The 14,204-nt window shown below is 33.3% G+C and overlaps 1 protein-coding gene across 3 annotated transcripts in view; it reads left to right on the forward strand.

Moving 5' to 3' along the window:
• LOC126888389 (juvenile hormone acid O-methyltransferase-like) overlaps positions 1-12,352 on the forward strand; it is a 54,410-nt gene extending 42,058 nt beyond the window's left edge. For all 3 annotated transcript variants that reach the window (XM_050656596.1, XM_050656595.1, XM_050656594.1), the window contains 2 exons: positions 9,702-9,982; positions 12,160-12,352. In XM_050656596.1, coding sequence (XP_050512553.1) covers positions 9,702-9,982; positions 12,160-12,338 — 460 coding nt within the window. In that variant the 3' untranslated portion in view covers positions 12,339-12,352. The remainder of the gene's footprint in view (positions 1-9,701; positions 9,983-12,159) is intronic.
• Positions 12,353-14,204: the final 1,852 nt, after the last annotated feature.

Raw genomic sequence — 14,204 nt, forward strand, 5'->3', positions numbered from 1 at the left:
CAAAAAATACAAAATAGTGTTTTGTTTTGCCAAAAATCGCTGTTATTTGATTCCTCAAGTTCTTGGTCTATAACAATCTTATCGACATCCGGATCAACTGTTACCCAAAAAATTCGTGTTCTACGGGTCAAAATACATAAAAAAAACTTGAGTAAGTCCATCTGAATTAACGAGGCCGTTGTACCCCCCCTGGCGACAGGACTAAATGCAAAAAGTAGAAAACACACTAGAAATAAACTTAACTAGTCGTCATCTCTCTCAAAGCAGTTATCTGATTCGTCGGGTTTTTCCTGAATATTATCCTGAGTGCCTTGATCTGGGATTTGTTGTGTTTCCTGTTATTGCTAAGACAAATTTCTGTAGCGGTTGTGATGGATGGGAAGCACAAACAGCATTAATTCCATAAGATTAGCATACTTTGCCTGTTTTAATAATGGCTTTCTGTTTACATGTATCTTCTGCTTCTTCTCTTCTTTTTTCCTTTCCCCACTGTTTTTATTATTCTTTACATCTTATTCATACTTTTCTTCTCCTTCTCGCTATTATTTTTTTTCTCTCTGCTGCTTGTTTTCCATCCTTTTCTTTCTTTTTATTATTCTTCCCAATTTACTTCTCTCTAGGTTCCCGTCATCCTTCTGATAATTTTTTTCAGTCAATTTCTCCCCCTCCTTCTTTATTCCCTCTCCTGATTTTCTTAAAGTTTCTCTCTGCAACGGTTCAGCCAATTTAACTGCAACTACTTTTACATAAGAAAAGTACCGGGTTCATTTAGAAGATTTTTATTTTTAACAAAAAGTTTGATTGTAAAAAAGCTAGTGTGAAACATTGATAATGTGTAACACATGAGTGTGTAACAGACACAGAAAGATAAATTATTAGGTGGTTTTCAAACTGGTGAGGAATTAGTACCTTTTTCACTTATTGCACTATATACCTACTATTTGTAAATTAATAATTGTATTTTTTAGCTTAATGCCTTGACAATTAATGGCCATTGACATGGCATGGTTGATTTGTTGCAATCAGATGTGTAATGTGTAGTGTTTAGTGTGTGTAATGAGTAAATGTCTTGTTACTTAGTAAAGTCGACTTCATTGTCTTTACAAAGTGACGCTAATTGTATCCGAACGTCTGTGGTTTCTCTAGTGCGTACCGATCCCACAAGGATAGAAACTGTTTCCACTTATTCATTTTTAATAAATGAAACATTTTCTACCCAGCTAAGATTCGAACAGACAACCCTGGGATCCAAAGGTAGGCTCTCTTGCCACTGAGCCACACAGGGGAATTGCGCTTTCCTTTATTGCGTACTATCGGTAATATTTATAAAAAGTCCGGATTATAAGCATGACAGAAAGGTCAAAATAAGCACTTATGTATACTCCTTTCCACAAATATACGACCCTCTTGGTTGGATTATCACGACAACGAATATTTTACTGTGCAAAATATGAAGAACGAAAGTAAATTGCAAATATTGTTGTTTATTGGAGTAATTATTATAGTATTGAACATTAAAATATTCGTTGTCGCGATAATCTAACACAGTCGTATATTCGTGGAATACACATAAGAAAAAAGTCGCAAAAATAAGCAAAATGTTTATAAAATAAGCAAGGTTCATAAAAAAACTTGTAAATAAACATGGATATAATGATATAATTATGAATAAAGGACATTAACATTTTTAATTATCGTATTCATCATCATTCATCATCATCATGATGCCCTTGTACCAGACTTCAGTCGACTTGAGAGGACCAGAAATGGAACCAGATACCTAGCATTGAAATTTTATAACTGTATACCAATATCTATTAAAAGTCTTGATTTTAACCAATTTAAGAGACAAATTAAAAATTATCTTCTGATGGGTGCTTTCTACTCATTTGAGGAGTACTTCAGATCTAAATTTTGTTTTGTCCTGTAATTTAATTAGTGTTTAGTTTTTAAATTTAGTAATAGGTTTTTTTACTGAAGTACTGTCAACTTTTAATGTAATTTTAGACAATTTTAATTATTGCTGACCTGTAAAAGTACATTTGTACATTATTACCAATAAATACTCTACTCTACATTCTCTTTGCCTTATCCCTATGCGGGGTCGGCTTCCCTAATTGCTTTTCTCCACACAATTCTATCTTGGGTCATATCAATGTTAATCCCTTTTACCAACATATCCTGCCTTATCGCCTCCCCCCAGGTCTTCTTTGGTCTTCCTCTCCTACTCCTTCCAGGAATCTGCACTTCAGCTATTCTTCGTATTGGGTGATTAACGTCTCGACGTTGAACATGACCAAACCATCTTAACCTATGCTCTCTTATTTTGGCATCAATTGGGGCCACACCTAGACTTCCCCTAATATACTCATTTCTAATTGTATCCTTCTTTGTCACTCCACTCATCCATCTAAGCATTCTCATTTCCGCCACATGCATTCGTTGTTCCTCTTTCTTTTTCACTGCCCAACATTCAGTTCCGTACATCATAGCCGGTCTATGGCTGTTTTATAGAATTTTCCCTTCAGCTTCATTGGAATTTTTCTGCCACACAACACACCACTCGCTTCTTTCCACTTCATCCATCCAGCCCTAATTCTACTGCATGCCTCTCCATCTATTTCTCCATTACTCTGTAATACCGATCGTAGGTACTTAAAACTATTGCTTTTCACAATCATGTCACCATCCAAAGATACCATTTTATTTGTAGTAGCTCCATCTTTAAATGAACATTCCAAATACTCTGTTTTTGTCCTACTAAATTTTAAAACTTTTCCCTCCAGAGTTTTTCTCTACTGTTCCAGTTTTTGTTCTAAGTCTCTTTCACTATTTCCTACTAACACGACATCATCAGCATACATTAAACACCATGGAATGTTACCCTGTAGTTTCGCTGTTATCTGATCCAAAACTAATGAGAATAAATACTGACTAAGCACAGAGCCTTGGTGCAATCCTACTTTCACATGAAATTTATCAGTCTCTCCCACACCTGTCCTAACACTAGTCGTTACTCCCTCATACGTATCCCTCACAATCTTTACATATTCACCAGGGACTCCTTTCTTATTGAGTGCCCACCACAGAATCTCTCGAGGAACTCTATCATATGCTTTCTCAAGATCAATGAATACCATATGAGCGTTTGTTTCTTTACTCCTGTATTTTTCCATCAACTGTCTTATAATGAACATTTTTAATTATCTTATTATTAACAATAAATATAAAATTGCAAAAGTGTTAAACTATAATATAATAAAAAAATCGAAAAATAATTAATACATTAATATATTTTTTATTCATGGTCATTAGCATAAAAACAATTAATATGTTTTTCAAAATTTTCTTGTAAAAAGATATGTCTTCTATCTGTATACCTACATAAAGAGGGTGTCCCGAAAAGATTGGTCATAAATTATACCACAGATTCTGGGGTCAAAAATAGGTTGATTGAACCTCACTTACCTATATACAACAGTGCACACAAAAAAAGTTACAGCCCTTTGAAGTTACAAAATGAAAATCGATTTTTTTTTCATATATCGAAAACTCTTAGAGATTTTTAATTGAAAATGGACATGCGGCATTTTTATAGCAGCAATATCTTAAAAAAAATTAAAGTGAAATTTGTGCACCCCATAAAAATTTTATGGGGGTTTTGTTCCTTTAAACCCCCCAAACTTTTGTGTACGTTCCAATTAAATTATTATTGGAGCACCATTAGTTAAACACAATGTTTTGAAAACTGTTTTTGCCTCTTAGTACTTTTTCGATAAGCCAGTGTTTATCGACATAATTTGAATATTTGTCGAATCCACCACATATTTGTATATGGATAAGTACGATTATAGAGACCTGTTAATAATCTGAAAATTTATTTTTAATTTGCATTTTTAGGTATATTTTGAAAAAGAAGCCACATCTCGATAAAAGGTGACTTATCAAAAAAAGACTAAGAGGCAAAAAGTTTTAAAAACACTGTGTTTAACTAATGGTACCACAATAATAATAGTTTAATTGGAACGAACACAAACATTTGGGGACTTTAAAGAACAAAACCCCCATAAAATTTTAATGTAAATATATTAAAAAAGAAGCCGCATCTCGATAAAAACTGGTTTATCGAAAAAATATTAGGAGGTAAAAAAGTTTTAAAAACGTTGTTTTTAAATAATGAATTAATTGCAACGTACACAAAAGTTTGGGGGGGTTTAAAGGAACAAAACCCCCATAAAATTTTTATGGGGCGGACAAACTTCACTATAATTTTATTTTACGATGTTCCTGCCATAAGAGTGATACATGTCCATTTTCAATAAAAAATATCTAATAGTTTTCGATATATTGAAAAAAATCGATTTTCATTTTGTAACTTTAAAGAGCTGTAACTTTTTTATGAGCACATTTGTAAGAAGGTAAGTTAGGTTCAATCGAACTATTTTTGACCCTAAAATGTGTGGTATAATTTATGACCAATCTTTTCGGGACACCCTGTATAGTCGGTTCGCTAAACTCGGACACAATTTGCTAGTTATTTTAGTAAGTAATTTTGCCAATTTGCTAAAATTGGCCAAAAAAATAATTACTAAATAGTTAATAATTACCAAATAGTTAGTAATTTTGACAATTTTGGCAAAATTGGCCAAAAACAAAAAAAAATACCTACTAAAATCATTAGCCAGTTGTGTCTGAGTTTACCGAACCGACTATATTTATACGTAGAAAAAGTTCTTTCAACATCGACAGATGTGATTTTACAAGGAAATAGTTATTTTCCTGACAAGTGCAGAAAGACATACTTTTCCGCACGCGACTGCAGTTTGCCGAACGACGCGAAGCGTGAGTTCGGCAAGCAGTCGAGTGCGGAAAAGAGACTTCTTGCAAGCGTCTTTAAAAAATGACCAAATCTTAATCAATTAATTTAATTAATATGAAAATACATACACAAATTAATTCTTTGACAAGGTTGTCAAAACCAAACTTTCAGCATAATTGGTTAGCATGACGACGATCTTGGTTTCCATGACGGCGATTCAAAACCACTATTATTGTCTACTGTCTACTGATTTGACTTTCGAATATTATGTCACAATTATTTTATTTCATCGAATTCTCGCGTTAATTTTATTAAAAGATGAACACAATAAGATATATTTGAAATAAATTAGTAAATAATATCTAAATATTAGTTTATTGCATGTATTATAATTACTTTAAGGTCATATTAACATATCTAAATTAACCAGCGTGCGGAAAAGTAAAACGCGTGCGGAAAAGTAACACGCGTGCGGAAAAGTAAAACTTTCTAAACTAAAACGCGTGCGCCAAAGTAGACATTTTTGCACGCTTGTAGAAAAAATATTTTTCCACCTACCTCTACCGAAAGTATACTTTTCCGGACCTGATTGTAGGGAGCAAAGTTGTACTTTTCCTCCCTAGGGAGGAAAAGTAAAAGTGACGTCATGGTATTTCATTCATGAAATATAACTTATTGACGCCCTGTATATATATTTTCTATTACGTAAATATCTATACATTTTAACGTTTAATTATAAAACACCCTGTATTTTGCAAAACGGTAAAAAACAGTAAATTGTTATTTTGATTTAACAATGTTTACATTAATAATTTGACTTATATTTGACAGTTGACAGTTATATTGTACAGACTTGCTAGTTTTAGTTCTAATAAATTTTGTTGGTTAGTTACATAAATAAATTAAGTCAAAATGAAAAAATAACTTGTTATTTGAGGAAGGTGGAAAAACCATATACAAGGTGTCCCAAAAGTAGCGGAACCGTCGAATATTTCGCGAACTAAACATCGGATCAAAAAACTGAAAAATACGTGTTCAATCATTTTCCAAAATATATCCAATGACACCAAACACCAACCCCCACTACACCCCCTGGAGGTGGGGTGGGGGTAATTTTAAACTCTCAAATAGAAACCCCTAGTTTTTCTTGCATATTTGGATTCGTTACGTAAAAGTAAGCAACTTTTATTCAAGACATGTTTTCGAACTGTGGATAGATGGCGCTATAATTGAGAAAAACGATTTATCCTGATACCATAGGTAAATTATAGAAATGGTCTAATATCTCAAGAAATACACTTCCAAAAAATGAGAAACCAAAAACTTTTTTAATACTTTCCGAAAACCTATCGAATAACACCAAACATGACCCTCCAACTTACCCCCTAGAGGTGGGGTGGGGGGTAACTTTAAAATCTTAAATATCAACCCTCACTTTTTATTATAGATTCGGATTCGTCATGAAAAACTAAGAAACATTTATTCGAAACATTTTTTAAAATTGTTGATAGATGGCGCTTTAATTGGAAAAAGACGATTTATTAGCGCCACCTATCAGCAATTTTAAAAAATGTTTCGAATAAATGTTTAATTTTTCATGACGAATTTGAATCTGCAATAAAAAGTGGGGGTTAATATTTAAGATTTTAAAGTTACTCCCCACCCCACATCCAGGGGGTGTGTTGAAGGGTCATGTTGGTGTTTATCGATAGGTTTTCGAAAAATATTAAAAACCTGTTTTTTGGTTTCTCATTTGGAAGTGTATTTCTCGAGATATTAAACCGTTTCTATTTACCTATGGTATCAGGATAAATCGTTTTTCCCAATTATAGCGCCATCTATCCACAGTTCGAAAAAATGTCTTGAATAAAAGTTGCTTAGTTTCACGTAAGGAATCCAAATCTACGGGGAAAACTGGGGGTTTTCATTTGAAATTTTAAAGTTACCCCCCACCCCACCTCCAGGGGGTGTAGTGGGGGTTGGTGTTTGGTGTCATTGGATAGATTTTTGAAAATTATTGAATAAGTATTTTTCAGTTTTTCGATCCGATGTTTATTTCGCGAAATATTCGACCGTTCCACTACTTTTGGGACACCCTATATACAGGGTGGGGCATTAGTGTGACAAAGTCCAATTACTCGTTTGTCGTAAGAGATACGAAAAAAAATTATTTAGATAAAAGTTGGGGCACACATAGTACCATAATTTAAAAATATTTTTAAATATACAGGAGCGTACGTATTGACAGGGTGACACAAATTTATGTTTTTTTTTAATGGAACACCCTATATATTTTTACATTTTTGGATTCTCCTCAATGTTTCCTTTCTTAAAATATATGGTTTTGTAATATTATACGAGGTAGTTTAAAAGTTAATTACAATTTTTTGTTAATTTCGTAGCAACATCTACACCCTGTAGAATTGTAGTGATTTGACATTAAATTCTCTATTAATATTCAAACGATTTTTAGTATAGTCCACTACTGTTAATCATTAACAGTATAGCAAAATGTTTAATTTTAGTATACAGGGTGGGTCGAAACTCGGAATGAGTATTTTCTTAGTTTTCTTAAACGGAACACCCTGTATTTTAGTATTGTAGTGAAATGATATTTTATGGTACTTTTTATTTCTTAAGCATTCCCTATACCTAAGTGCTTTAATTTGTAAGTTATTCGTGATTCTTTTAAGCCAAACATTAATTGCAACAAAAATTACGTGAAACATTATTAGGTGGCCGTGAATATATCCAATCAAAAATAATTTTAAAAAAAAATACATAATAATCTAGCTTGATCCTTAATTTATTCATATTGGATGAGATATCCAAATACATAGGTTGTTGGTGCTTAAAAAATTAGTCAAACACACAAAATTCTCCCTAGTTGGCTATGACACAAAATTTGTTTGAACATTTGACATTATAGTATTTATACAGTTCCAGTTGATTTGTTACCATCACAAATATTATTTTTTCTAATGAGGAACTGATTAAAGTGGCTTTGTGCTAGGAGAGTATAACAAAATTGAGCTACTTTCAATAAAAATTTATCATCAGCAATTCCCTGATAGACGACAACCAAAAAGAGAAACGTTTGAAAGTATACTAAAACGGTTTCAATAGACTAGATACATAGATTGTAAGAACGGTTGTACTAATATGCAGATCCTCAGTGACACTAAGGATTACATTTATTTCCTGTTTTCTTCACTTACAAAAGTTTTTGTTCCATCAGATTTATCATAATGTAGGTGTCCAGTCCGTTAACATCGTTCTAGTATATTTTTAAACGTTTCTCTTCTTAGTTGTCGTCTATCACGGAATTTCTGATGAAAAATTCTTATTGCTAATAGCACATTTTTGTTATACTCCATTAGCACAAAAATTTTATCAGTTCCTCATTAGAAAAATATTAGTAATGGTAACAAAGCAACTGGAATTATAAAAATAGCATAATGTCAAATTTTTAAGGAAATTTAGTGTCATAGCCGACTAGGTAGAATATTGTATGTTTTTATTAATATTTTGCGCACCAACAATCTAAACTACGAATTTATTTGGATATCTCATCCAATATTAATAAATTAAGGATCAGATGCACAATTAAAAAATTATTTTTGATTGAATATTTTCACGGCCACCTAATAAAATTTCACGTAATTTTTCTTGCAATTAATGTTTGGCTAAAAGAATTACGAATAACTTACAAATTAAAGCACTCGGGTATAGGAAATGCTTAAGAAATAAAAAAGTACCATAAAATATCATTTCATTACAATACTAAAATACAGCGTGTCCCATTTAAGAAAACTAAGAAAATACTCATTCCGAGTTTCGACCAACCCTGTATACTAAAATTTAACATTTCGCTATACTGTTAATGCTTAGCAATAGTAAACTATATTAAAAATCGTTTGAACATAAAATAAAACATTGATGTCAAATCACTACAATTCTACAGGGTGTAAATATTGCTACGAAATTAAAAAAAAACGTAATTATCTTTTAAACTACCTCATATAATATTACAAAACCATATATTTTAAGAAAGGAAACATTGAGGAGAATCCAAAAATGTAAAAATATACAGGGTGTTTTATTTAAAAAAACATAATTCTGTGTCACCCTTTCAATACGTACGCCCCTGTATTTTTAAAAATATTTTTAAATTATGGTCCTATCAGTGCCCCAACTTTTATCTAAATAACTTTTTTTCGTATCTATTACGACAAACGAGTAATTGGACTTTGTCGTACTAATGCCCCACCCTGTATAACATGGGAGTAAAGTGCCCTTTCCTCCCTTAAATGATTACTGGAAACTTCATTCTCGGGAGGAAAAGTAGCACTTTCCTCCGTTGTTATACAAATAGCTATTACAACAATATAATAAATTTGGGCTATCTGCAGACAAATATTAGTTTATTACACAGACTGGTATAAGGATGAGTTTTCCCGTTTATCTCCTAAGCCTAAGGGATTAAAATTCTTATGGTTTATTGAATTAGAATGTTATAGCCAGTAGCGTAACTAACGCCAATGCAACCAATGCGGTGCATTTAATCGCAGGCCTTAAGGCGGCGCAAAAAATTGATATTTTGGAAAATTTTCTACGAATAGGGGCGCACGGGGAATACTTGCATTGGGGCGCAGTCAGACTAGTTACGCCACTGTTTATAGCTCTGTATACGTCATTGAATTTTGCTTAAGACAGAAAGTACTACATGAAATTTAGCTATAGTTTATCATAAGAAGTAAAATAAACAAAGATAAGCAACATATCTTTAAAATAAGAATTTTTACGAAAAATCCTAATAAAGAAAAAAAAAGCAAAATGCTTATAATCCAGACTTTATAATAATGTATTTCTTTGATTATAGACAAACATTCACTAACACATTTAGAATGCTCAAGGATGGTGGTGAAACATTCCAAACTTTCTATACACACACTCCTTGTGACGACGTTTTTGTTAAATTGTGCCAGCATCCTGAGTGGGGAAAGGAAAAATACAACCAAACAAAAATGTTGCATCCTTATTACGACAAACCAGAACCCAAAGAATATATTATAGGGGATTTAAAGGCTGCAGGTTTCAATAATGTTGAATATAGGGAGGAAATTATGTCATATAATTTTGAAAACGAGGAACAGTTAAAAGGTAACTAATGGTGGGGGAGCCCAAGCAGGGATTTTTACAGTTACTCGAGCGCGTCAGATTATCATATGGGGGGAAACGTGGTACCCTGCAGATGAACTTCTACCATATATTGGCTCTTAACACAGGGGAGTTCGTTCAGGGGGGGCCGAAAAAAAATCTATCCTTAAAAATACTCCTCGAAATTGTTAGATTAAGATAAGGTAAGTTAAGTACATGCAAAAGAATGTATATTTCAGAAATCTGACGATTTGAGAGGGGCGTACGGAAATGGGCGAGTCAAAAAGTTTCACGAAGAAAAGCGAATATTTCGCGAAATGAACGTCAGATCGAAAAAATAAAAACTACGTGTTCAATATTTTTCAAAAATCTATCGAAAGATACCAAACATGACCCCCACGGAGAGGGGTGGGGGGTAAATTTAAAATTTTAAATACAAATCCCGCGATATTTCGCAAAATAAACTTTAGATCGAAAAACTGCGAAATACACTTATTCAATATTTTTAAAAAATCTATCAAATGGTACCAAACACGACACCTCGCGGAGGCAAGGTGGGGGATGACTTTAAAATCCTAAATGGGAGCCCCAATTTTTATTGCAGATTTGGATTCTTTGCGTAAAAATAAGCAACTTTTATTCGAAACATTTTTTCGAATTATGAATAGATGGCGCTATATCGGAAAAAACGATTGTTAGAAATGGAAAATTAAATTAAAAAAAGGAAAGCGCCCACTAAAATAGAAAATTTTACTTAATTTTTTTTGGTTTTAGGACCTAATAATCACAACCCAATAGGTCCCCAAAGCGCTCGAGTGACTACACATTTAGCATACTTCGCTCCCCTACCGTAACTATACAGGGTGTCCAGAAACACTACCGACAAACGAAGACAGGAGATTCTTCAGATAATTTTAAGAAAATTTATCCCAATTCACCTAGTCCGAAAATGCTTCCTGAGGGAGCTAGAGCTCTTTGAAGATGGCGTCTTGGAGTTAGTTTTTCTTAAATATCTCCAGAAAGCTGTTATTTAGAAAAACGAAAACTGCTAAGTTTATTTACCTTCCAGAGATAAATGATTCCATTAATTACGAATTTCTAGTAGTATTCCTTTCCATAGGCGCCCGCTTTGGGTATGGCAACTTGTATGTTATCGCATAACTTTTTTGTCTTTAACTTTTAAGCATTTTTGACACTGGATTATTAAATTGTGAGGTATTTTAGACCTAAACGGTACTCTCGCTTTAAGGCAGTACGATGCTCCGTTTTCTAGAAAAATCGATTTGAAAAGTAGTTCGTTTTTTAACTTGAAAAAAAAATTGAATTTTTTTTTAAAGATGTGTATTTTACCGACTTAAAGTAAGAGTAACTTTTAGTACTAGAATACCTCATAATTTAATCATCAAGTGTCAAAAATGCTTCAAAATTAAAGACAAAAAAGTTATGCGATAAAATAACCGTTGACCTACCCAAAACGGACGCATATGACCGGTACTAGAATTTCGCAACTAAGGAAATCGATTTATTTCTAGAAAATTAATAAACGTACGAGTTTTCGTTTTTCTAAATAGTTTTTTTTTGAAAAAAATTTTTCCAATTCACAAACGAAAAATTTGCAAATCGATTTCTCTTGAAAACGGTGCATCCTACCGACTTAAAGAGGGAGTACCTTTTAGTAACAGAATACTTTAAAATTTAATAATCCAGTATAAAAAATGCTTACAAGTTAAAGATAAAAAAGTTATACGATAAAGTAACCGTTCCCCTACCCAGAACGGGCACCTATGACCGTTACTAGAAATTTGTAATTGATGTAGTTGATTTACTCTGCAAGATAAATAAGTGTACCAGTTTTCGTTTTCCTAAATGGGAGCGTTCTGGAGATATTTAAGAAAAACTGATTACAAGACGCCATCTTTATAGAGCTCTATCTCTATTAGGAAGCATTTTTGAACTAGGTGAATTGGGTTAAATTGTCTTAAAATTATCTGAAGAATCTCCAGCCTTTATTTGTCGGGAGAGTTTCTGGACACCCTGTATTTTCGATATAACAAAAATAGATAAAGTTAGCAATTTTTTTAAAATCATTAAGAAAATCTTTAGAAAGTTTTAGTAGGGTTTCTTCTAACCATATTGTTAGATATACATACTATAATATTATTTTTTTAATATGTTTGCAGGTTTATACCTTTCCGTAAATACTACGATACCCCACATTCCAGCCGAGGACCTTGAGGAATATAAGAAGGATTATTTACGCGAAGTCAGAAGTATGTACACCGTACGTGAACCAGAGAATCAACCAAATCATCTAGTAAAGCCTGTTGAGTTGACTGTTGTGTGGGCGAGAAAAGAATAAATTTTAAAAATACATATATTAGTTTTCTTTTAATTAGTGTTAACTTATAACAAACTGAGATGGGCTTAGAAGGATGGGCCGGTGGAGTAACAGTAGCCGATGGAAAATCTCCAATTTAAAATTTGCTGATGACACTACACTTATAGCAACAAATAAGCAAGAAACGTTTGATCTCCTGCGAAGAGTTGAGTATGAAAGCAATAAAGTTGGTCTAAAAATCAATAAAGCTAAGACAAAAATAATGGTGATCGACAGATTCGACACTATTCAACTGACTAACATGTTGCAGGAATACCAGATAGTAAATACCTTTGTCCATCTCGGGTCTAGTATAACTAACGATGGTAACTGTGAAGCAGAAGTTCTGAGACGTATTGGTATGGCAAAAAATGCGATGAGTCGCCTAACTAAAGTTTGGAAAGACAGATCTATCTCTCAAAATATCAAGATGATACTGGTGAATGCCCTTGTATTTTTAATATTTCTATACGCACCAGAGACTTGGACTATTCGCGCATGCAAGCGCCAAAAAATTGATGCTTTGAGATGTGGTTCTGGGGATGAATTCTGCGCATACCTTGGACAGCTCATAGGACGAACGTTTCCATTCTAAACCAACTCAAGATTACAAAAAGTCTGTCCACAATGTGTCTGCAATGAATACTGCAATTCTTTGATCACGTGGTTCGCAGAGGTGACCACAGTTTGGAGAGATTAATTGTTTCTGGAAACGTTCCGGGGAGAAGATCAAGAGGACGATCACCAATTAGATGGTCTGACCAAATAAAGCATTCAGCTGGAAACTCATTCTGCGAAGCTTTTAGAGCAGCTGAAGATAGAGACCAATGGAGAAACATTGTTAGGAAAATTGGAAGAAATCACGATTCTCAGTAATGGGGAAACGACAAGAGAGAGAGAGAGAGAGAGAGAGAGAGAGAGAGAGAGAGATAACAAACTTCACCGCATATATAAAACTTGTCAGAAAAAATAGAATAGTAATAGAAACGTAAATTGCGACATATACGTATGTCTGATTGATTACGAGAAAGCGTTTGATCGAGTACATTATGCTAAGATGATGCAAATATGTACTAAAATAAGCAGAAATTAACAACTAAGAGCTAAATATACACTGGTATCGCCTTATCAACATCAGATATGCAGAATGCCGATGGCACCATAGTATTTGCGGACAGCCCGCAGAAGGCCTACAAGTACTTATCAACAAAATCACGTATTATAGTCAACAATCTGGACTCAATATAAACGTAAAGAAGACAAATCTCATGATCATTAGCAGGAAAAAGATAAGAGTAGGTCAACTAAACCCCTGTAGAAAAAATGACGCATTCTGGCGTACCCCGGCACCATAACAAATAAAGAATGGACAAACAAACGCGCACCGTATCGGAAAATCTCAATCCATCTTCGACCGTATGAGGGTGTTCTTCAAGAGCCACATCCTCTTTCTTGGAATCAAAGTAAGATTGCTACGATACTACGTCTTCTCTGCCGTTTTTTATGGTGTTGAACCATGCACCTTGAACGAAGACTGCGCAGAAAATTGGAAATATTTGAGATGTGGCTGTGGCTATATGGGAGAATATTCAAAATCCCTTGGATTGACAGAGTCATAAATGGGGAGGTGCTCAGAAGAATAAATAAGAACTGAGAGGAACAAACCACCATCAAATCTGTAAATTTACAGTACTTGGAAAGAAAGGAAGAATTTTTAAAAAGGAAAGACACGTAGCCCAATTAGAGAGACATTCAACCAAATTAGGTTTTATTATATTTTAGAATAATATAAAATTAAACATTTTACTAAACATGTTGAATACATTCAACCAAACTTATATGGAATCA

Source organism: Diabrotica virgifera, chromosome 7, assembly GCF_917563875.1.
Source record: "Diabrotica virgifera virgifera chromosome 7, PGI_DIABVI_V3a".
NCBI classification, from domain to species: domain Eukaryota; kingdom Metazoa; phylum Arthropoda; class Insecta; order Coleoptera; family Chrysomelidae; genus Diabrotica; species Diabrotica virgifera.